This window comes from Chamaea fasciata, unplaced genomic scaffold, assembly GCF_029207755.1.
Source record: "Chamaea fasciata isolate MVZ Bird 193981 ecotype frontalis unplaced genomic scaffold, bChaFas1.0.hap1 SCAF_18, whole genome shotgun sequence".
NCBI lineage: Eukaryota > Metazoa > Chordata > Aves > Passeriformes > Sylviidae > Chamaea > Chamaea fasciata.
In genome coordinates, this window is record NW_027094103.1 from 2,031,278 (window position 1) to 2,055,409 (window position 24,132).

The 24,132-nt window shown below is 54.8% G+C and overlaps 4 protein-coding genes across 4 annotated transcripts; 2 read left to right on the forward strand and 2 right to left on the reverse strand.

The window, feature by feature from the left end:
* Window positions 1–86: 86 nt before the first annotated feature.
* On the forward strand, window positions 87–5,473 carry SPRING1 (SREBF pathway regulator in golgi 1). Its single transcript, XM_066199385.1, has 5 exons — window positions 87–289; window positions 894–1,050; window positions 2,217–2,368; window positions 2,873–2,986; window positions 3,939–5,473. The coding sequence occupies exons 1-5, from the start codon at window positions 179–181 to the stop codon at window positions 4,020–4,022; spliced, it is 618 nt and encodes a 205-aa protein (XP_066055482.1). The 5' UTR covers window positions 87–178; the 3' UTR covers window positions 4,023–5,473.
* Window positions 5,474–5,603: 130 nt separating this feature from the next.
* CUNH22orf15 (chromosome unknown C22orf15 homolog) lies at window positions 5,604–12,353 on the forward strand. The gene is made up of 6 exons (XM_066199810.1): window positions 5,604–5,978; window positions 8,312–8,512; window positions 9,501–9,587; window positions 9,847–9,972; window positions 10,251–10,325; window positions 10,761–12,353. The coding sequence occupies exons 2-6, from the start codon at window positions 8,488–8,490 to the stop codon at window positions 10,913–10,915; spliced, it is 468 nt and encodes a 155-aa protein (XP_066055907.1). The 5' UTR covers window positions 5,604–5,978; window positions 8,312–8,487; the 3' UTR covers window positions 10,916–12,353.
* VPREB3 (V-set pre-B cell surrogate light chain 3) lies at window positions 5,955–6,968 on the reverse strand. The gene is made up of 2 exons (XM_066199812.1): window positions 6,823–6,968; window positions 5,955–6,589 (listed from the first exon to the last, which is right to left on the reverse strand). Exons 1-2 carry the CDS (start codon window positions 6,869–6,871, stop codon window positions 6,261–6,263), a joined length of 378 nt encoding a protein of 125 aa, XP_066055909.1. The 5' UTR covers window positions 6,872–6,968; the 3' UTR covers window positions 5,955–6,260.
* On the reverse strand, window positions 12,347–13,692 carry CHCHD10 (coiled-coil-helix-coiled-coil-helix domain containing 10). Its single transcript, XM_066199811.1, has 4 exons — window positions 13,599–13,692; window positions 13,333–13,516; window positions 12,988–13,132; window positions 12,347–12,592 (listed from the first exon to the last, which is right to left on the reverse strand). The coding sequence occupies exons 1-4, from the start codon at window positions 13,652–13,654 to the stop codon at window positions 12,573–12,575; spliced, it is 405 nt and encodes a 134-aa protein (XP_066055908.1). The 5' UTR covers window positions 13,655–13,692; the 3' UTR covers window positions 12,347–12,572.
* Between the last annotated feature and the right edge of the window lie 10,440 nt (window positions 13,693–24,132).

Genomic DNA, 24,132 nt, shown 5'->3' on the forward strand with positions numbered 1-24,132 from the left:
CGCCCGGCCGCGGCTTCCGCCTCTCCGCCCCGCCGGCGGAAGCGCTCGGGCCGCGCCGGGGCCGCGCCGGGGCCGCGCTGGGGCCGCCCGGGGCTGGGCGCTGCTCGCTGCCGGCCCGCCGGTGATGCCGGCCCGCCGGTGATGCCGGCCCCGGGCCCGCGCTGCCCCTCGCCCGGCCATGCTGCCCTGCGGGGCCGTGCTCTGGCGGCGGCTGCTCAGGAAGCGATGGGTGCTCGGCGTCGTCTTCGGGCTCTCGCTCGTTTACTTCATCAGCAGCACCTTCAAGCAGGTCAGTGCCCGCCGCTGCCCCGACACGCCGCGGGGTGGGCTGAAACATCCCTTATCCCGCGGTGACTTTTGTTCTTCAGGCGGTGTCACCGAACTCCTGGGTAATGCTGCCGTAAGAACGGCGTTGTAAAGATTTGATAGACGCGAGAGTTTACAATAGGAGTGCCTGAATCTGTGTTTGACAGCAGTAGCGGTTTGAACCAAAACTGGGAAAAGAAAAGTCTCTGCGATGGGTTTGGTAGTTGTTTTTGTTGTGTCTCTTGGGAGTGGTGATTCCACTGGCAGTGGGCTCATGAAAGAGAAATACGTTCAGTTGTGGTTATTTAATAGAATGTATACTACTTTTGTGGTTGTAGTGACTGAGTTCAGCTGTGTTAGCTGATCCATGGTGAACTTGAATACCCTCACTTTACTGTGTACCTTCCTGTTGTATATAGTATGAAGTGAGATGCTACAAGTAGTAAATTGTTAGCACCATTGATGCTGGAATTTCCTGTGCTGTGAAGTTTACAAGCACTAGGCATCTTTAATCCTGGGAAAGGCACGTGGATTGAAGTGGCAGAAGGAACTTGTATGTTTGGTTGCATTCCTGTTTTTCCTTGCAGGAAGAGAGGATGGTGAGAGATCGGAATCTCCTTCAAGTGCAGGAGCATGAGCAGCCCATCATGTGGAAGGTGAAGTTCAGCTCGGGGAACAGCAGTCAGCTGAGCAACCAGTGCAGGAACTCTGTGCAGGGGAAGCTCCTGATTACAGATGAACTGGGTATAGTTGATACTTAGTTGAATTTATTCTGCATATGGCAGTGCTGAACGCTGCTTTGCCTGTGTGACTGCTGATGGCACTTTCATGTAACAACTGCTTTTTATTAAGGCTTTTTTACTCAGTCCTTGGCCTGTGGCTGGCTCAGTCTTGCTGTGGCTGCAGATGCTGCTGCTTTGGTTCTGAGCACTCCAGACTCAGGCCCAGGGCTGCATGAGTGTGACTGTGACCACGTTAAAGTCAGAGAATTTCAGTTACCTTTGCACAGAACCCAGACGTTTAATCCTGCTCAGTTTGCTGTGGTTGCTTGCAGAGCTCTGTGTGTCTCCCTGCCAGTGTGCTCCCACTGTCAGGGGGGTAAGGGAGGGCAATTGAGGAAACCTTGGCCTTGTATGGAGGCAGCTCAGGACTGGTGTAATTAGTGGTCAGTCACAATTAACAAGCTCGCCTGACCCTTGTAAACCCGAGGTTGTCAACCACTTGTTTTAAGTGGTAGAAGTTAAAGACCCTTTCCTGCCCTGCACTGTGCTTGTTGCTTAGACCCTGAATCTTACTTGGCCACAAATCATGGCTGTAGAAAACCCACCACATCTTTCGTGATTTGCATCAATGTTAAATTTGGCACTGCCTGACTTAGGCTTAGTGCCAGTTCATAAGATCTCTAAAAATTACAGACCTCTCACAGTCTAACACTGTGGTAGGATACAATTAAGGATTCCACTCAGCAATGAATATTACACTATCCTGCATGGCTAAATTGAAATCTATTCATACTGAACTGTAAGAGAATTATCCAGACACAGACCCGTTGAAAAAAACGTGTGTCGTGGTTTTTTTCCAATATAATCAATGCCAATCCCATTCCCCCTTTCAAACAAGGAACTATGCCCCAAAAAAGTCAGAACTTAAATAATTTGCATTTAAATACTCATAGTGTATATACAGCACATATTAGAGTAGGATATAGTAGTTGTGCAGATGACACCAGGCTGTTCGAAGCACTGCTCTCCATTTCAAAGGATGGCTACGTAGCACTGAGGGGGATCACAATCTACTAAATGATAAACAAACCTGTCCTCAAGGAATGTGATCCTTACTGTGGATTTTCTCAGAACATACAGAGGAGTGTGTGTGCTTTGCCAGTTGTGACTCCTGTTGCTGTTTTCCAGGCTACATCTGTGAGAGGAGGGACCTGCTGGTGAACGGCTGCTGCAATGTGAACGTGCCCAGCACGAGGCTGTACAGCTGTGACAGCTGCCTGCCCAACGGCTGCTGCAGCGTCTACGAGTACTGTGTGTCCTGCTGCCTGCAGCCCAGCAAGGTGATGGACCTGCTCCTGCTTCCCAGGTGTTCTCAGGCTCCCCTGTGGCTAAAAGATCTTCTTTGTCAGGAGCTTTGCCCTTAAAAGGACAGCTCCTTTTCTTGGAAGGATGAGGAAAGCCTCCAAAGAGCATATGGCAAGCTATAGATAAAGCTTTAACAAAATTCATCCTTCCCACCTTTGGGAGAAAATACTGGGAGCCTTGCAAAGTGCTTCAGCTTCAGGGGAATTGCATTTGCTGAAGGGAGATGATTGCAGAAGCGTTACTCCAGCCAGTGTTACTTTTGTCATTGGCACTTTCCTGTATCCTGTGAGCTTCTCTTAGATTCTTGTCCTGCCTCTGGGGTTCTGAGGCATTGGCCTTTCAGGGCTTGCTAGAAATCCTAGGTGGAGTTGCTTACTATTCCTCTGATACCTGAGCTTTGTAGGTTAAGGTGGGCTTTGATCATTGCTACTGAAGCAGAGTGTTTCTGTTTTTTGTCTTCTCTTTGCTGACCACTTCAGCAACATCTCCTGGAGCGGTTCTTGAACCGGGCAGCGATTGCCTTCCAAAACCTCTTCATGGCAGTGGAAGATCACTTTGAGCTGTGTCTGGCCAAATGTAGGACTTCATCACAGGTGAGGCACAAGCACATGCCCAGGGCTCAAAAAAGGGCCTTTGGAAAATAGGGCTCAATCCTGTGAATGGCTGGTGTGTCGTGTTTGTATTTTTATGAAAGTTGAGGCTGTGGCTGAGAGCCAGTCTGAAGGCAAAGCACATGTTTAGAGCAGGACAAGTTACACATTCTCCTTAGGAAAGAGGGACTTAACTAAAAAGAGACTGAGCTCAGTGACCAGTGAAGATCTCAGGTGAGTTCTGGGGAAGATCTCATTAGGATGAAAACAGTGAGAGCTGTTCCCAGTAGCCTCAGAATGCTCTTTATTTTACAGTACAGTTGGAGACTAACCATGTGCTGACAATCATCTGCATAGTAACTCAAAAACTATGTTCTCGTTTCTTTGCTTATTAAGGACAGAGGTGAACTTCTGTTACCCATGTGATTTTGTTAGAAGTTTTGGTCTAAGCAAGCAGTGGCCCTTTTAGGCAGTGCTGTTGGCCATGTCCTTCAGCTTCAGTATTTCATGTAGCAGTAGGATGGACTGCAAACAAAGGATAGAGTTCCAAATGTCTCCAAAGTTACTGGAGTTTTTTTACCCATAAAATCCGAACTCTACCTCTTATCAAGAAAAATGTACACATCTCAAGTACCAACTTTATTGTGCTCTGCTTGCTTAGAACGTTTGATGATACTGCCTAAACATATCTAATTTTTTTTTTAATGAAATCTCTTCCTACCTAGTCTCTTGAAAAGGAGGTTCTGGTTCAACATTGCAGTGCTGTAATACATCAACTGGCTCTTGTATGTTGGCAATGCAGAGTTCTTTGACTCCAAAGACACTCTGATGTGTAGAAGAATTTGAGGATTTTTTTTTTTTTGCCTGTGCATAAACACTGTGGGTTTTGTCTCTCAGTGAAGGGATGCCTTGTTTCACTGTGTATATATTGTTAAAGCTTCTTCTTTCCTGGCAGAGTGTGCAGCATGAGAACACCTACAGAGACCCAATTGCCAAATACTGCTATGGCGAGTACCCCCCAGAGCTCCTGCCTGTTTGAGAGCTGCAGATCTGAGCAGAAGGAAGGAACTGGAGACTTGAATTCAAGAGAACAAGACAGCAGCTGTTGCTTTACCAAAGCTTCAGTGCAAAAAGCTTGTCTTGTATGTGGGGGCAAACCCAGAGGTGAACAGGGGAAGTAAGGAACTTAAGTTCTTTGGGACTGAATCTCACGACTGAATCTTGCTTTCTTCAATGTTTTTATGCATCTGCTTTGGAGTGCTGGGACTGTGCTACTGTGCCAGTGCATTCTTTGAATACTTCCTCTAAATTTCAGGAATCGTGGAGTCAATCTAGGGTCTGGAACATCATGGGAAAAATATCTGATGTGGCTTTGCAGCTGTAAATGGAGGTTCAGTTGTGTCTCTGCAGTCCAGAGTTTTTCCAGAGGGACAGTGGTAACTGGAGGACTCTTCCTTTCAGAGAGCAAAGCATGCCCGCTGTGCTTCTCTCTCTGGAACCCTTCTTGACATGCATGGTGTACACTGCATATGTAATTATGAGTTATTTATTCATTTTATATGGGTCACTGGCTGAAGTATGGATGCTTTGCATAGCTAGTTGTGGATGCCTTTCAGTCCCTGCTTGCTGCGTCAGCTAGAAGGGATATTTTAGATGCTGACTAAAGTTGGTAGGGTTTTTTTTCCCTCCTTAGTCTAAAGGAATTGCATTGGGATTTGTCATTATAGTACTAATGTTCCTCTTAGTGAGTTTAAACCATTCAGAACTCCAATGGAGTTGTTCTTCTGCCAAAGTCCCATAGCACAAGAGAAGAGCAGGGGTCTGCCTAGGATGGGATGTTTATTGTCTCTAAACTTTCCTTGTTACTGTGCAGCAGTTTCCTCAAAGAGGACTCCAGTTTTGTGAGCAGCTCTCTGCTGTTCACCTGCTGACAGGGAGCAGGGAAGATTTCTTTGCTTGAACTTGTTCAGGCCTTGGTATTTCAAATGTACTTGACTCCTGGTTGTGCAGGAGGCAGAAGGGTGGAGCCGAGCTCTCCACAGCACCTTTCCCAGGCCTGCCTGTGCCTTTCCACACTGCTCCAGGGAAGGAGGCAGGATGGGTCTGCCGGCCTGGTCCAGCTCCTTGGCATTTCCAGCAGATCCTGAAACGTTTTACATCTGCATCTCAGCAAGCAAACAGCAGCTTCCTTTTAGCCCTTGGAGCCTCCTTATGCCAAATTCAAGCTGATCTTCACCTTTGACAAACGTAATGAACGGGACTCAGTTACATGAAGACAAGAATTCATTATCTCATGCTTGCTTTACACAATCTAGTGCCCAACTCCTGCCACTGTACCTCAGCCAATGGGGAAAGGAAGAGGGCAACGTGCAGCTGGGAGTTAGGATAAAAGGAGGCTGCGTCCTCCGAAATCTCGAAGATACCCTCACGGGGGTATGGCGTAATGGTCTCTCTCCCCTTATTCGAATAAAGTTGCAGGACTCCTCTGTCTCCTTTGTGGACACTGGCTTTTCATAGCGTGGCTTTTCGCACACGCTGAACACAGGAGCGAGACAGGCGCCCCGCGGCCCTGGCGCTCATTGAGGTAACCCGGAAGTGGAGCGCCCAGTTTTGTCTCCCCCTTAGCCAATGGTAGTGCCGGCTGCTCCTCACGTGACACCAGCGCCCGCCGTTGGGTCCTAACGCTCGCTGCCCCGCGCGGGCCGAACTGAGCATGCGCAATGCCGCCGTCCCGCTATTTTCCCGAATTCTGTGGGAATTTGGTGGGAAAACCCTTCGTCCCTGTGTGTGAAAGTGCCCCCGCAAAGCACCCGCGGGGGTACGCGTGTCCCTGTCCCCGCAGGGGCACAGGGCGGTGCTGTGGGGCCAGGGGCTGCCCCAGGGCTGGGTGGGGGCTCCGGCCGGCCCCAGCGACCCCGCGGGGGCCGCAGCCCCTCCTGCCCGCCCTGGTACACACCACACGAGCCGCGGGGATGAGGAATAATTTTATTACCAGGTAAGCCAAACTCTGCGGAAGCCCCAGCCAGGTGGAAGCCGCCGGGTGCTGGGAGAGCCCAGGAAGGCCAGGCCGCTGCAGCGGGACGTGTCGGGGTGTCCGAGGCCCCACGGGGGACGCTTGGGGACAAAGAGGAGGTTGCTGCCCCTCCGGGCACGAGGCAGCGCTGCTGGGCCCGCTCGAGCATGCAAAGATGGATTTTCCCCATCCCTCCCAGGGCTGCTGCTCTCCCTGCACATCAGGGTCGCCAAGGCAAGCGCGGAAAGCTCTAGTTCCCCGTCTCTAGAGCCATTTGAGGGCAGGTGACAGGGAGCAGTAGTAGGTGCCGTTGTCGTCCTGGCAGGCGGACGCGATGGTGAGGATGCAGGCGTTGCTGGCCAGGTCTTTGGTGGCCGAGAAGCGGTCGGGAGTCCTGGCAGGCTTGTGCTTGTCCAGCTCGGAGTTGTAATAGAGCAGATAGCTGAGGGAGTGCCCCGGGCGCTGCTGGTACCAGGAGATGCCGAAGTGGCTGATGTTGTACTGCGGGCTCAGGGTGCAGGACAGCCGAGCCGTCTGCCCGGGCAGCACGAACACGGAGTGCGGCTGGGTCAGCACGGGCTGAGCCCTGGAAGCTGCGCACACCAGGGATGCAGTGAGTGATGGGCTGAGCCGTGTCCCCCATCACCCTCAGCCCCAAAACGTCCTTTGAGGCAACGCCATTACCCACCCGCCATCCTGCTCATCGCATCGCACAGCCCCCGAGCAAAACGCCCTGCTCAAACCAACCTCCCCTCGGGCAGCCCAGCCCTGCCCAGCGCCCTGCAGTGCCCCCCAGGCAGAGCTGACTCGGCCGTGCCACCCTTACCTGAGCCCAGCGTCCCCACCAGGAGCAGGACAGTGAAGCCCAGGGCCATGGCAGCAGGCAGAGGAAGGGAGGCTGTTTCAGAGAGGGTCTGGGGTGCTGCACAAAGCCAGGGTGGTGCCGTGGGCACTGGCGGGATGTATGTAAATGACACAGGGGGCTCAGGGACTCAGCTCCCCGGGGCTGCTCGCTCTGCTGCAGCTGGGCTTCAGAGAGGGGGTGAGAGCCACCCACCTTCACCCCAGCCCATTTCCTTCAGCTGCACCAACACAGCCACAGCCCAGCCCCTGCCCTGGGCAGTGGGGTGGCATCGCTGACCCTCTCTCTCTGCTGATGGGAGGAGCAGAGAGGTTTCCCTGGGGTCTCACACACAAGCCTTCTGCTGCCAGGCATGCAGGAGGCCAGGAGCCTGACCCACACCATGCCAAGGGTGCCCTGGGGAGGCAGCAGGCTCGGGGCCACCAGGGACAACAGAAGATGCCGAGGCAGCTGTTCCAGCACAGAAGCAGCATAAGGAAAGTTGCTGCTCCCTTCATGCAGCTCCATCGCTGTGACAGGAACGACTTGGCAGGGTCTCAGCATAACCTGCAGCAGGGGCTGGGACCTGCTGAGGGTGCTGTCTCTTCAGCAGGGCCCCCTGAGGAGCAGCAGCCGTGGTGGGTTGGGCGGCTGGGCTGCCGAGGCCAGCGGGCAGGAGGCATGTCCCCAGGGAGCAGCGGTGGCTGCAGCACAGCTGGTGCCGGCTGCGGAAGGACAGCAGACGTTACAGCAAACGGCCACCAGCTCAGCGGGCGTGAAGCCCCTCCCGTCTGTGACACCTGTCACGGGACACTGACACACGGCCACCAGCCCGGGCTGTCCCCGGCAGGGAGGGCACTTGTCATGTGCCAGAGCCCGTGGTGCCTCCTGCCCTCCACAGGCGGGCCGTGCCCCTGCCAGGACCTCATCACCATCCAGGGACAGCCTCTCCCTCCCCAGTGTTGTTACTGGTTCCCACCATTCTGGCCCTCCCCATCTGCTGAGCAGCTCAGGGACACGATTGCATCCATGTTTTCCACAGGAAAAGGGGATGATGCTACAGGGCCCTGACTGCAGGAACACTTGCATAGCAACATTTGGGCACCAAACAGAAGATGCAGCTGGCACATGACCACGTGCACCACGGGGCTGCAAAACCCCCCTGCCTCCTGCTCCAGAGCAGGCCCAGCACAGACAGGGTCCTCAGGGAGATTTCTCCAGTGGCATCCAGTCACATCACAGAGGAGGCCAGGCTGCCCTTGCAGCAGTGCTGGGCTCAGTTAGGAGCAGGGTGAGCAGATGTGGCACCACCACAGCCCAGATGAGATGCAGGACAAATGTGGGGTGTCAGGAAGCACCACGAGAATACAAGAAGTCTGAAATTCAGAGCATCTGGGCCCACGTAGAGCAGGCAGCCCTCCCAGCACGCTGTTGAGCTCAGCCCTTGCTCTACCTCCCCGCTCTCGCCCCGCAGGACGGTCGAGAATCTGCGGGGGCCATTCACCGTTGCTGGGCGATCCGGCTACTGAAACCACAACAGCGCCAGTGAGAAATGAGCCTGCGTGTCCTGGGCTCCCCAGCAGCTCCCAGCGCTGCCTGCACGAAGGGACCCGGCCCCACAGCCCCGCCAGGGCCACAGCAGCGCCATCCATGTTCGCCACAGTGAGATTCGGAGGTAGGTGGGAAAAGCCTCGGCCCTGCCCCAGCCCGGGCCACCCTTGTCACCCCCACCGGGGCAGGGAGGGACACAAAATGCCCGGTGCTTAGGGAGCAGGCAGGAGAGCTCTACCAGGGCACAGCAGCATCCTGCAGCTCACCTGCTTGAAAAAACGGGAGATCTAATAGCCCTACACTCCAAATCATGGAGCAAAACCACTCCAGCAGAGCTGAGTTAATCACAGGGAGGGAGGCTGGAGGTGAGGGTGAGTTCCCAGCCTGGCAGCTCTGGGAAATCACCAGAGGGGACCGTGCTTGTCTAGACACAACCAGAAGAACCATGGGGCACAAGTGCCTGCTGCTAGCAGAGCTCCTCCGTTCTGGGCTGTGTGGGAAGGGTTCCCTGACTCAAATCCTGGCTCTCGGTTTCAGAGAGCAGGTATTTGTGGGAAGGAATGAGCAGCCCCTACCCTGACCTCACCCAGCTGGCTGAAAGCCTTGGCCTGACCCCAGACACTCGTGGCTGAAGCCATCAGACACACACAGTCCTAAGCCTTTGCTCCCTCTGCTATTTGAACTGGATCCCCAGCTCTGACTGCTGACGTGTGTCAGCCCTGGGGGATTTCTCAATTGTGACAAACTCGGTCAGAGTTCATGGCCAAAATATCCTCAGGTGACTCAGCCACAATCTCCAGCTCTTTCCCCTTGTGACTGGGACCAGCTGGTAGCAGGGGACTGGCAAGGACCAGGGCTCACTGCTTTTTCCTACTCATGCTTGATGAAACAAAGCTGAAGTACAGAGACACTTCATCAATCAGAACCATCTTCTCCTCTTGCCCCGGGGCACTCTCAGCACCCACAGCTGTCATGCAGCTGCCCAAAGCCCCGCTGATGCCACGGCAGGATCCTGCCTTTGCTGGTCACAGTGGGCACCTCTCAGCCACCTGCTGTGCCCCCTGGGTTTGGGGTGACCACGCTCCCGTCTCAGGTCTCATTCCTGTCTGCAGCCAACCGCCAGCAGCTGGTGAACCTGCTCTGCTGTGTCCAGAGCCTCACAGGCCACCTGAAGAGCAAGTGTCAGTGCAGGCCTGAAGGTATGAGTGCTCTGGGCTGTGCTCACCGAGGGACTGCCACTCACCCCTAGAGGAACAGCGGGGGGTAACCAATGGGTCACATGGGAGTCACAGAACATCCCAAAACACAGGGAAAGGGACAGCAAACCTCCCACTCCCCAGATCGCAACAGATTCTGTTCAAAGAGTAACTTGCCAGGGGAAATACCTCTAAACCCCACGTGCTCATGTCGGCCACACAGGGGCACCCTGGGCTTCCTTCACCGCATCTCTCCCTCCAGACTGCATCGATCTTGTGGATGAAAAGGGCACCCTGATGAACCTGAGCAAAGTGGAAAATCCTGCATCCGAATATGCCAGTAAATACCTACAGGGAAGGCAGTGCTACATCCTCATCAGGGTTGTCCGTAAGTTCCTTGTCCACACAGCACAGCCTCTGGGCCAGGAAGGGCCTGCTCTGGGGGAGCTTTGGAGAGGGCTCTGTTCAGCAGCCACTGGGACACAGCACAGGAGCTCCGAAGAGGCAGAAGCCAGGTCAGATAAAGAGATAAAACTGAGCTTGTTTCTCCAAGGGCTGGTCCAAGGGAGAAGGAACTTTTCCTGGGCAGAACCACCTGCCCCAGTTACAAGCCTTCAGTTTACAGCCAGGAGAGAGACTAATCCATTTCTCCCATTCTGCTGGCAGGAGAAGAAAACTCTGAAGCCATCTGCTATGAATCCTTGCTAGAAGACCTGGGGAAACATTACCCTGACCTACCAGGTAAGAGCCAGGCACCCACCTCACCCCCATAGAGAAGTCGGGGTGCAGGCATGAGTCCTGTTCCCACCTCAGCCCTCATACAGCACCTGTGGGTCCTCTGATCCCCCTGTGCTCCTTCAGGGCTCTCATGGCTGTGGGCAGTGAGTGCATTCAGGCACCAAGGGAGGGGACAAGCAGGGCTGGTCTGCAGGAGCCCTCCTAGTTAAGAGTGACACCCCACACCAGGCAGAGGCCTACCCAGCTTGTCCCCTTGGCAAAGAGAGTCATCTCCTTGGAACAAACAGGGAGGGAAGAACATCACGAGAGATCAGGAAAGCCCCAAGTGTCTCTCCCAGGCTCTAGTCCCACAGGTTGGCAGTGCCTTGCACAACGTGAAATGGGCAACTGACCAACAGCAGGAAAACACAACTCTGGAAGGGCTTGGTCACTCCACAGATCAGCTGCAGCAGCTCTCAGGAAAGACCCAGAGGACAGAGCAGAGGCAGAAAGGTTCCTTGCAGAGGGATCAGCCTGACACCAGCACCCGAACCAGGAGCAGGACCACCTTACAGAGCAAGAAGAACTTGGAACTCAAGAAAACCCGTAAATGAGGAACAGACCCATTACTGGTCACACAGGCAGCACAGCCTCCACCAGGGCCCAAACACCTGCCCAGGTACTTATTCCCAGCACAGCAAGAGCCCCCTGTTATTGAGCCCCTCTTCCTGAGATCCCCTGCCCCTCCCAGAGCTGCACACTGCACATCCCAAGCTGCACCCTGACAAGCCAGGCACCAGCACCATCCTCCTTCAAGGGGCCTCGTGTTCCCATGGCACAGCCTGCACTCCCCAGGGACAAGGACCTGCACCCCTATCTCTGGATGGGTCTGCTTCCCCCTGCACCACTCTGGAGTGGCCCTGAGGGACTGTCCACTGCAACCACCAGCGGAGCTGCTGCAGAGACAGCCAGTCCCCACAACTGCAGAAGCAGCACTTGGCCAAGAGGGGTCAAAGGCAGAACACACCTGCTGCAGATTCTCCTTAACTGCTTCTCCACCCAGGGCAGCACAGCAACAGTCTAATATACTTATTTCTTAAAGGGAGTTGAACAGCTTTGGAGTGGTTCCTCTCTGCTTGCACAGGACAGCTCAGCACATGGAGCACTTGGGCTTTTAATCTCTCACATCTGCTTTTTCCCTTGGCTGTCTCTCAGAACACAAGACACCCCTGTTAAGGCCAGGCACAGCTCAGGACATCTCTACCAAGAATTTACAAGTGACATTTAGAAGGGGCAGGACTTTGAACACCAGCCTCCAGTGTCTGCTAACAGCATCTGCTGCCAGCATTTACCATCTAGACTTGGATTTCCTCACAGATCCCAGCAAGGGGCTGAGAACTTGTCCTTTATTCAACAGTCAGAGATCAAAAGGTTAAAAGACTCATTCTGCCATGAAAAATGCACCAGTTAAGCATCTGAAAGTGCCCTGGGTTTCACTGCTGTGCCACTAAAACTCCAGCTGAGACCTCAGAATTCCCTCTTACGCCAACATGACGAACAGGGTGTCCTGCTGGAGGCCAGTCCATGGGCAGCAGTCACGAGGCTGTCCGGCCAAGGTGACTTGTAAGAGGAAAGCAGCTCCCAACCCCACCTGATGCCAGTGACCTTGAGAGCATTGCATAACCTACTAAAGCTTCAAAGTCAGATCAGCCAACTGTATCCAAGTCCCACAGCCAGACAGGTCACACTGTCTTAGCTCTGAGGTCAGCACAGGTATTCAGGAAGAGGATATCTATAGAAAAGTAATTTGTCACTGAAAATACTGTGGACACATGTTGGCTTACCTCTCTGCAGCCTCTCCTCTCCCTGGAGGGCAGCCAGTGTCTGGATCACCTTCTGCCAAGTCATGCAGGCACAAGTCCTTGCTAGGCTGCAGCCCCATTTGCAGGAAATACACACTTGTGCCTTGTCCTTTGGCTCATAATGTTAATATCTTGGTAGCTTAATTTTAGCTGAAGAATTAAATAAAGAACATGCACAAGTGATAGGTCCAAACAAATTCTTTTATTTCTCTGTAATAAATACAGCACTATGTGAACACTGAAGACCCTTGGGTCCAACCATTCCTTTCCTTCCCTACTAGTTCAGAAGTGAATTACCACTAGAATACTCCTGTCTGGTCAGTCTGCTCACTCCCTGTCTGTCCTTCCATTCCCTGTGGATAGCAGGGCTCTACACCATGATCCTCTTCCCTACGAAGGGGCAAATTCTTCACAGGAGAGAAGAAACACCTACAGGGAAGAAGCAGAAGTCCAGCATTAGGTTAATGTTCCAGCAGCTGGAATTAAAAGCTCTCCCCCAAGGTACCCAGATCATGATCTAACTACTGACAACAGCTTGTACCAAATGCAACAGGAATTAAAGAATCAGCTAGAGGGAGCAGCAGGCTGCCCATGGCAGCAAGAGTGGACCTACAGCCTCCCAAACTTCACAGAACCATGGTCAGAATCATTTCTCCTTCCCTTTCCAGCTGCCTGCTGCTCTTCAGAGCACAAGAAAGACACAACTACTTCCTACTTAAAACCCTAAAGGGCACTGTATCCCCAAAAGATCACTTCTGCAACCTTCACACCCTCTGCGGTGCTGTGCTGGCAGCAGTTCCCCTGCGGGGACGGGGCGCACTCACCATTGCTGTACTTGCACTGCTTCAGGGCCTCGTTGAAGCCCTCGCACAGGGTCAGGTCTCTCTGGTTGGTCGCGCACTCCAGGAACTGCTTCATCTCATAGTGGCACGGTCCGTACGGCGACTGCTGCATCACGGGCCGGGGCTCCTGCGGCCGCGGGCCCGGTCAGGGCGGCCCAGCGGCAGCGGAGCCCCCTCCAGCGGGCTCCCGTCCCCCTGAGCTGGGCACGGCTGTCTGTCCGTCCGTCCCTCCCCGCACGGCCGCGCTCCCCTCTCCCGCCGCCCGCACCCCCGCCCAAGGGCGGCCCAAGGGCACAGCCCAAGGGCACAGCCCGGCTCCGCTCGCACCTGGGAGGGCGCCGCCGCCTTGGCCGGCTCGGAGGAGCCGCCGCTGAAGACGCCGGTGATGGCGCTGCCCACGACGTGTCCCACGGCGGAACCCACGGCCACGCCGGCCGCCGTGCTCGCCATCTGCGCCATCAGCCCGGGCTGCGCCGGCTGCGCCGCGGGCGCCGGGGCCGCTGGGGCCGGGCTGCGGAGAGAAGGGTGTCATGGAGGAGCGGCACAGGGAGGGCGGCGTGCCGCGGTGTGCCCGCCGAGCCGAGCCCCGGTACCTGGCGTGCGCCGGTGGCGCGGCGGGCCGGGACGCGCTCCTGCTGCCCCGCGCCATGACTGTCTGCAGCGACTCTGCGCGCCCCGCCCCGCGCTCCGCCTTAAGCCGCCCGCGCCCCCACCTGACGAGGCGCGCACGCGCAGACGGGCGGCCCGAGCCAGGCCCCGCCCCGCTGAGGGAAGGCGCCGCTCCCGCAGGGCGCATGCGCAGAAAGCGCTGAGGCGTCCGCGCACCGCCCGCCCGCCGCCGGCAGAGGGCGCGCCAGGCCCGTGAGGGAGCCGGGAATCGATGGCGGGATCAATCGCGGGATCAATCACAGGATCGATCACCGAAACACCGAAACACCGAAACAAGCACCGAGTCCAGGCTTCACCCAGCCCTGCCAAGGCCACCACTGCCCTGTGTCCCCAGCTGCCGCACCCACACGGTTTCTGAGCACCGCAGACGGTGACTCCAGCGCTGCCCTGGGTAGCGGCGCTGGGCCGAACGGCCCTTCTTCCCGTGAAGAAGTTTTCCCGAATGTCCGATCCAAACACTCCCTCTCGTGCTGCCCCTCGCTACCTGCGGGAACAGAACCATCCCTCCCGGCTCCATCCTCCACTCCCGGGACAGGCGCTGCAGGTGCGGGGACAGAGCAGAGCTCCCGGGAGGAGCTCCTGCCAGGCGTGGGGCAGGCCGGGAGAGCGTGAAGGGGCTCGCTGTCACGGGCGAGGAACAAATCCTCTGCTGCACGGGCGGAGGAGAGCTGGATAATGAGGGGCTGGCAGAGGGAAGATGAGCACTCCGCAACTGGGGCAGAGAAAGGAGGCTGCCGGGGAGGAGGGAAAGGAGGAATGATGTGGTCTAAGCCGTTGCCCAGCTTTACAATTTTTGCAGCAGCCCTCTGGATACAAACCAGGAGATCAAGGAACGGTTTGCAAGGCGTGGACGTTGTTGGGCAGTAGGAATCCACGAAAAGATGATGATGAGCCCTCAAATCATGAAGAGACAGGCTGGACGACGCCAGTTTTACCTCCAAACCAATTTCCAGACAATCATCTCTTCCCTGGCATCCCTGCTAGTCTCCAGGGCCTCTGTGTGTCCACGTCTCCTCAGTGTCTCCCTGGAATGGGCCTTGTTGCCACCTCCATCTTTGGATGTTCCTTATGCCCAGTGGAGAGAGAGAAATTTCCAAAATTGAGAAGGATCCAGAAGATGTCCAAGAAAAAAAAGAAATCCCAGCTATGTCATGTCTCTAGAGCTGCGTTGGTACATTCAGCAAGTTATGAAAAGCAGCTCTTTGGGCTGGTTCATTGACTGGCAGGAATTAGAGAGCTAAGTCACTGCGAGGCTGGCAATTAGCTGCTGTGGAAGTGTTTTTATAGAGTCAAATTTCCAGCACGAGGGGAAGAGAAAAGCGTTTGTAAAGCAAAGCTGCCCCTTGGCGCAGGAGCCGGGCGGGCAGGGGGAGCTGCAGCTCCTGCACTGCTGAGCAAAGAAAAGGATTGTTCCTCAAACACCGCTGCGAGGGGCAACACCCCCAAATCCTTCCTCCCGCAGTGCCGGGGAGCTCTCCTGCCCCGGGAGCTGTGCAGTGCTGCTTTCAGCTGCAACAGCAACATTTTACATCCAGCGTTCCCCTGCCTGTCTTTTCCCGCTGACAGAGAGGGGCCCAAGCAGCGGTAAAAGCAGAGGAATGTGACTGGAAAGCCCCTGCCTCAGCAGCACCTGCACTTTTTCCTTTTCCCAGGTGTATGTCCTGGAGAAGTGTGGTTCCTTTCCTTGGAGGGGAGAAGTGTGGCCCCGTCCCGACGAGCCATGAGAGCAAACAGAGGTCTTGGAGACAGGAGAGAGAAAGGGCAGGAGGGGAGACCTCAGGGAGCCCCTCGCTGTGAGGGAACTCAGCTCTGCCAGCTCAGCTGGGCTCTCTGCTGTCAGCATGAGCCATCAGAGTGGCAGCTGGGGCTGTCACACCACAGGCTCCTTTCCCGGGTTGTTCCTGGCCATAGGAAGGGGCTCGGCATGCTGGAGGGAGGAGAGAACGGCCTTGCAGGGGGCACAGGGAATGCCAGAGCTCCAGCCGTAAGAAATCAAGATTCATTAGTTCCACTACGTGCAGAACAACTTGCTGAAGGAGCCTGGGCTTCAAGCTGAGCCCGTCCCTCTCAGCTGCGTCTGGGGACCTTTGATTTGGGTAATCAGACACAAAGTTTTTCTGTGCAGTGGGAGGCCGGGTATGTGCTGAGCAGCGCAGCTACCCTGGGTTTACTAATGAGATAATTTATTGTGGCTGTCTGGGAAGCTGAGTATACACAACTCCACCCGCGCACACACCGCCCGCCCCGAGCCCTCCGCTCCCAGCTGGAAGGGCCTCGGCACCGGAGGTGGAATTATGGTGTCAGGTCTCCCTGCGAGGAGCCGTCCTCCCGCTGGGGGCTTCTGCAGGAGGGCCTCATTTACATCGAAATATCCTTGCAACAATTTTCACCGTTTGAGTGGCCAAACTTCCTAATGCCGCTATTTTTCACCCTAAATTTGATCTTTGATTCAATGAAGTAGCTTCATTTTGCCTCTCTCCTTTCCCCTGCTCCAGATCTCTCCTCACACAGATCAAGTGTTAGGGCTTGACTCTGGATTTAGGGGTATATAGATGTGAAAGACAGTAACTAATTCTTGAATACTTGTGGAAGGATTTACTCAAAATCAGTAATTTCTGAGTAACTTGGTGCCCTGGCTGGTCAGTTCATCCTCCTGTTACCAGCAGGAGCAGGTAAGACAAGTCTGTGTTTTTTCAACTGCTTTCTCTCCACTGCTCTAAAAGGAACTCACAACCTCCCCCTCCAGAGTCTGCCTCGCTTAAATCCTCACGCTGTCACAGCTGAAATGTGGCTACAAAGAGATCTAGGAATTCCCCAAGCGTTTGTCTCTCCAGGGGTTGTTTCACAGGTAAGGAATGCAACGCCGGCCTCCCGGCGTCTCCCGCCTGTCTGCCCGTGCTGGGCACAGCGCGGGCCGGCTCTGCCAGGCTGGCTTTGCCGAGGGGACAGTGACAGCCCCGGGTGACACCGGGGGTGCGGCAGCCCCGCTGCGCTGCGGGCACGTCCTGCCCGGTCCCTGCCCCACCAGCGCGGAGCCGTCCGGGGCTGCCGCCGGAGCCTCCCGAGCTGCAGGTTTGCGCTTGGAGAAACCCTAATTAGTGCAAGCAGGGGCAGATCTGGGCAGTGCTCTGGGTGTACCTGAATTGAAGTTATTTAGGTTAGCAGCAAATTGCGCTGGATGATTGCTCGGGGATCTGGGCAAACTATTCAAAGCAGAAGAAAGTGTCTGATGAATTCGCCAATATTTTTGTTTGTGGACGATCCCCCGAAAAGACAGAAGCAAACCCTCCCGTTCTTACCAGTGTGTTTGCTACTCAAAATTACTCCATGAATCATTTGTGACTGAGTGTATGCAGGCAGTGGGTTTCTCATGTCCTCCTTTTATTTTGTTCTTTGAGCTGTAGCTCTTGTGCCAAGCGGCTGATTTCAGTCCCCAAGTTCACACAGAGCATTCAGGTCAGGAGGAAATATGTAAGAACTACCTTTTTATCCTATACAGTCTTTAGCAAGGAGAGTTGCAGCCAACTAATAATAGTAGTAATAATAATAATAATAATGAAAAAAATAAACAGGCAAGTTGCTACCACTAAACAGAATTCACAGATTTTTCATGAGCAAACAGCACATTTCCCACAGGCCTGCCTCAGCACCGCTCCAGGGGATCACAAACTAGCAGTGTCACAGGCAGGTGATGTTCCATGGTGGCACACAGCCCTGTCTCACTCTGGGTGTCACAGGCTCCGGGCACACTCCTCACACAGACGTCTTCCTGTCCGCATCCCTGCTCCGTTACTCTTTAGCCAAAATACGATGCCTGAAACAAAGTGACCGTGCTGCAGGAGTCGGAGATGAGCAATGGGAGGAAGAAAAACCCGCAGTGCCTGACCGGAGGAGCTGCAGATGGCCAGACGCGACTGCGAGGGAAGGGAGGCAGCGCTCACAGCACTCACAGTGCCGTTTCAGCTTTCAAGTCCCGTGCTCCCGGGATCTACATGCCATTTCTTGGATGTGGTTTGCCCCGAGGGCAATCTCAACAGCTGTGAAGTTTCAACAGATGAACAATGTAGTTTTCAATAAATTTCACCAAGCAAAGGAAAGGATTTTAACTCGTTCATGCTAGCCCACTTTTGGTCTGAAGGCTCTTCTGGACCCCAATCCATTCACGTCATGAGTGTTTCCTGTTTGAGCCCCAGGCACTGAGAGGTTTCCTCCCTCAGAAGAGGCTTCTCTCAGCCAAGCCCCGGGCTCCTGGGAGGTGCAGGAACACCCCTGCCTTTACCTGTGCCACTTGAACCCACTCTGGTGGAGGAAGGTACCAAATGTGGATGCCCTCAGCTCCTGGTGGGGAAAGGAGAGGAGGTAGAAAGACAATTTTCCAAATCTCTTTGTGGCAGCTGCATCTTGGAAGTTCCATTTCCTTTGTACTCACACTTCCAGTAGTGGGGCTTGTGCTCTTGGAGTCATGTTCTCATCCCAGCTGAAGGATGATGCCATTAATTGTAACTGAAAGAGGGGCTTTTGTGTTCCCAAATTCTTCAGTCACAGAAGTCAAGAAATTACCTCTTCCAAAACACATCTGGTGTATCCTCAGATCACGAGGACAATTACTGTGAATTCACCTGCTGCACACAGGACAAGACAGCAAACCTGAGTCTGGAGATAAAAAGCCAGTTAAAAACCAGCACAGGCTTTTTTGGTGCATGTCTGGGGGATCTGAGCAATGAGGCTGTGACCTTTGCTGCCCCTCCTCTGGCTCCTGTCAGGTGGTTTCAGGGAGTCCGAAGCAGCGAGGTCATAGCCCTTGCAAGGAGATAACAGTGCTGAGTGAGCCCTGGAGGGATCTCACACCTGTACAGGCTCCCTGCTTCACCTGTCCGTGCTTTACCTTCAGTGTCCGGGCTCAGCGCTGAGCATTTCCTCCCCACTCAAATGTGTGCCCAGAGGCCATTCCCTCCTGCTCCTGCACAGCTCCTCCCTGGCCAGTCTGATTCCCCCCTCTCTCTGCAGACAGACAGACAGACAGACAGCAAACACCTCCAGGGAGCTGCCCCCGTGGTTCCCCACACAGCTGCGGGGGGCACTGATGGAGTTTCACTGCAGTGAAACAACACAAGACCAGAATCGAGGGTGGGTCTGTGTGTGAGGCCTGTGACCTTTAGGAGGCTCTTAGCACCAACCCATCAACAGCTACTGCTTTGAACTAGAACCTTACAGTGACTGCCCACCTCTCCCCCTTCCCAAATGAAGACACAGCTCATATGGCCCCCAGAGAGATCTTCTGAGGTGCTGCAGCCTCTACACGACAGTGCACAGATCTGGGGTCTTCTGTCCCAGCTCTCCAAAATGTTTAATGAATTTCAGTCATCACGTTGCTCTCCCTGTCCTACCGAGGCTCCCCAACCATCAGCTTCCCAAAAAGAATTTTTCAGATAGAAACTAAATATCAGATCCTTTCTTTTCCTTCCTGTAAAAGAAGCCAGTGGTATCTCCTTTTCACTTGGAGAGTCAACAATCCTTGCAAATGCACAGGGCAGCCTGGTTGTGCACTCTGATTTCTCATGATTTCTGCTGAAATGCTTTTCTTTCTGTTGGCATCTCCACCAGAGTGCTGAGCTCAGTGCAGAGTCCATCCATGGGCTCCTCCACAGGAAGACTGCAAACATCCTGCTCTGTAAGAACAGCTTGACCTTTTGAAATGTCAGTGGTCTAAGCAAACCCCTGAAAAGGCTGGACACTGTGGATGCTGTGCTGGATTCATTCCCAGCCTTGTGCAAGCTCTCCTGGTGCTCTTTTTAGATGGCTCTTCAGGATCTTCAGTGTGGTCTCTGGGTGCTTCTCCGGATCTGAGGCTTCCACGGGGAGTTTGTGATAATACAGTCTCAGAGTTCAGCATTTGCAGCCAGAGAGAAAGTGGGAAAACCCTTTGGGAACTGATCTCTGACACTGTCCAACCTATTTATTCCAGTGACATTTGCTAGTGGCAATGCAGTGTGTGTCACACAGAGCATCCAGGAATGGTAGGACACGGCATCTCTGCTGTGCAGTTACTGCTGGGAGAAGCACTTTGCATCCCAGAGGGAGCCAGCAGTGTGCTCACACCAAGAAAAATCAAATTTCCGTGGTCTCTCTTCACGGAAATCTCCTCTGGCCCACATTTTCTTGCTTTCCTGTCTTTTTCCCCCGGCCCACATCCTTACTGCCTTCCCGTGGCTTTATTCAGTCAGAGCCCCGACTCTGGCTGGTTCTGCTCACCCAAAACCCACCAGCCCATGAGTGCAGACCCCCATCCTGCCGAGATGTGGGGAGCCCTCTCTGCTTCCTGCTGCCGGCCCTGACTGGCCAAGGGGACCCACAGCTCCCACCTGCCGCAGGTGAACACCCCCCAAGGGATGATGCCGGAGCAATGTGGAGGGGCAGGAGGGTCCCGGCAGCAGCGGCGCTGTGCCGGGAGGAGCTGCGGGAGTGGGACCTGCTCCAGGGAAGGGAGTTCAGCAGCGTTTGCTGAGGAGGGGGGAGAAGGAGCTGAGGGGCTTGGCTGCTCTGAGCAGAAACGTGCGTGAAGAAAAGCCTCGACCCACACCCTGAATTCCACAGCTCGACTCCAGGGACAGGGAGAGGGAGAGAGGACAGGACGGGACATTTCCAGCAGCCTTGCGACTTGTTCATAAAAGCCTCATCTCCCCAGCCCTGCCTGCCTCCTCCCCCATCGCCTCCACAGCTCACGCTGGGTTTTATTAACGCTGTTGCCCTCAGGCTAGAGGGAATCACATCCCAGGAGACATTCCAGTCTCAGATCAGCTTCGGAGGGGATCAGAGGGAGCCAAGGGTGGGGGGCGTTTCACCGGGACGTTTCATTCGCGGGGAGCTGGCAGGTTGGGAGCGCTGCAAGACGGCACTAGCAGCCTCCTTATCAGACTCCGAGCAGCCGCAGGGCCTCTGCTCGGCACTCCGTGTCCCAGCCGCTTCTGCTTTGTCCAGGCTGCTGCCTGGGAGCTCTTCTTCCCCCGGGCTGTGCTGGGTGCACGGCCGGGCACAGGGGGTCTGGGCAGCGAGTGTGGGCCCGTGGCTCAGGTGAGCACGCTGTGGGTGACCCGCAGCCACAGGGGTTCGGCCCGGGCTCAGCACCCCGAGCTCCCCCGAGCACCGCCAGCTCCTCGACACCACGGATGGCCCCCTGCTCCAGCCCGGACCAGCGCCTTTCGCCAGGAATGGCAGCCGGCTCCCCGGCGTCTGGCTCCCCAGGTGAATTGTGGTGTGCCCTGAGCCTGCGCCAGGAAAATGCCAGCAGATGAAACTGCATCTCAGGCCAAGAGACACGAAGATGGATGTGTTTTCCTCGCCTGGCTTATCTCGCAGGCAGCACTGCTCACCGGAGCCCGGCTCTGTTTGTGTGCGCTCGGCTTCTGGCACGGGGGCAGGAGATGATGAGACAACAAACACTGTGGCGGAGCTCCCCGAGCTGCGGCCCGGCCCTGCCCGCACCACGGCACCGCTCCTCGGGGGCCAAACCCCAGCGCTGAGCCCAGGGCTGGGGCCAGGGCTGAGCCCAGGGATAAATCCAGGGCTGAGCCTAGGGATAAATCCAGGGCTGGGCCCCGGGCTAGCTCCCAGGGCTGCTGCAGCTGCACTGGGGCTACAGCGAGACAAGGGCGAGGAAGAGATGCAGGACCTCGCAGCTGCTCGGGCACTGTGTGAGCTGCAGTGAGAGATGCAGTGGGAGCTGCAGGGGGACAGGCTGTGGCTGTCTCAGTGCTCCCCCAGGGATCCCTTCCCGTTCTGGGCCCCTCAGAGTGCAGGGCAGCTGTGCAAGGTGAGGGGCAGGACGGTCCTGCCACCGTGTCCCTCGTTCCTGGGTCAGAGGGGCAGCAGTGCCTGCCCAGCAGCCCTGCCGGCAGCCACGGCCCTGCCCAGGGGCTCCACCCCACACGGGCCCCTTGGTTTCATAAGGGCACTGCATCAAGAAGATCCCAAACTTGCCTCACTCTGCACCACTGGGTTCAACCCAGAATTAAGGTCAAAGAAAGGGGAATTTTAAGGGTGAAAGAAAAGAGATGTAAAATAAGTAGTAGGGAATCAAGCAAGACTTTCTGGAAATTCATAGTGAGACTGACCTATAGGTTAAGCTGAAGTCTGGAAAACTTTGGTGTTTTCAAGGTTCCACCTTGTTTGGATGCAGGACAGCCTGTACAATTCCAGCATTTCCATTTTAAGTATTTTTAAAACCCCAAAAGAGTTTTGAAGCAAAGCACTTTACTGACCAACATACATTTTTATGTATTACTTTATTTTACATATTACTTTACCTTTCCACTTGTGAGTCCAGGCCCAAAGGCCAAGTTTCCACTCCACAACATCTTCTTGCCCACTCTCCATGTCTTGGGCTGCCAGCAGAGGAGGAGAACTGGGTAATTCAAAAAATACTCCTGATCAATCATGTTTATGTGGGCATGACCCCCAGCCTTGTTTGCTCCCACCACCACATGTATAAACGCCCACTTTGGCTGCCCAGGAGAAAAACAAGGTGCCAGGGCCAAAGAAAAGGGGAATGCCAAAAGCAAGAGGTGAGAACAGAGATTTGTCTGATGGGGATGTGTCCTCATTTGTCACCCGCTGAGCAGTGATGCTGGAGACATCAGCTCCTGAGGTTATCTCCGACAGAGAGAGTAGGAAAGACATCAGAGAAATCAAAGGGGTTTCTCTGTCCTGGGGATTTGGCTCCTGGACCCTCTTCCACCTGCACAGGGAAATGCCCAGGAGGCGTAACAGGGGACCTCGAGCCAGGTCCCCAGGCACACAGAATACAGCTGTGAAAGTCACACCAGGGAGGTGGCAGGAAACAAAGGACTTTGGACAGACAGGCTTAATCCATTTAAATTCAGTTTCTCTCTCACTTCCCTCCCCTTTCCCCTTGGCTCTTCCCCCACCTCCTCTCAGTCCCAAGTGCCTCACAGCAGTTTCACACCCAAGTGGCCCGTGGGCTGAGAGAGTTATTCCACCTCTTTGCTGCTCACAAAGAATCAAACCTGCTGTTCTTTTCCCTTTGCACAGCCTCTTTCCACCTAACACCTGCTGGGCTGTAGAGAGAGGTTATCCCCAGCTGGTGGTTCCTGTTGGGACTCACATTACGATGCTGCTTTGCCTGCCCAGGTGTTCACAAGGCTCTCCTTGTTGGAAAGGCTGAGGGGAGTGGGAGAAGAGCTAAAGCTTGTGGTCAGAAGGACTTATTAAACTCATGACAGCTCTGCCACTTGCTGGGGCTGGAAGGCCCTGAACAGATGCTGAGCAAGAAGAACTCCATGCGTGAATGCTAAATCAGCAACACCAGAGACCGTCAGGACCTCTCAACCTGAAAACTTCCACTGAGCTCCTGCAGCCATCCCGAGAAGCCCAAGTCTGGCTCTGGCCTGGCAGGAGCTGCAGGAAAGCAGCAGACAGTGAGAGGTCAGACTGAGAGACGTCAGACTGTCGATGCTCTGGGGCTGGGGTGGGTGCTCTGCACTCCTCTGGCAGCAGCCTCTGTGCATCCATCGGGCTGCAGGCAGGGCTGAGGGCTGATAGGACACACAGTGGCTGGGAGAGCTCCCAGCTCAGGAACACAACAAAAATGAATTCTGCAGGCTGCACACGGGGCCCTCTGCAGAAGGTGAGCACACCAGCCCCCAGAACACCCAACGGGCCATTTTCCTGCTGCTAAACATCTACTTGCTTGGCTGGGAAATAGCTGTGATCCCAAACACACCAGGCACTTTCTTTTGTGTGAAGAGCCTTGGCAGGAGCCAGCAGTTCTCACAGGCAGTTCCATCTCTGCAAGAACCAAGTTTCCCAGAACACCCCTTTTAAAAGTCTCCCTTCATTAAGAAGAGCCAAAACTGCTTGTTGCTGCCTTACAGGCTGCTCCCACTTCCCCAGGGCTCCCCTGCCATGGACTGGAAAGCACTGAGCTCCCAGAGACACCAGCATTAAAAGAAAAGACACTAAAGAAAAGAGAGACAAAGGCAGGAAAGCTTTTTTTTCACTGGGACCCAGCTGTCTGGCTCAGAGAAAGGCAAGAAACGAGGGTCTGCTCTGCATTCCTGGGGCACAGCCAGAATAAGAGCAGAAGGGTAAATTCCACAGTGCAAAGTGGTTTTCCCTACTCCCCTATCCCCTCTTACGGATAAGGCCTCAGGGATATGCTGAGCGTGGTGCTGTGGTGCAGGGACATCTTGCTAACAGCCTGCAAGTTAAACACTGCAGCACCTTCCAGAGCCAGCCAAGACCAGGCTCTTTCTTCTCACATCTGCTTACCGTACCCAGAATTTACACCAGCAGAATGGTTCCCATAAAACTAAACATGAACAACTGATCACAGGCAAATAGAGCAGTAATAGAGTCCGGGATGTCAGGAAGCTTTACCCACTCCCTGCACACCAGCCCAGACAGCTGGAGATCAAAGTTTTCTTATTTGCAGTACATTTC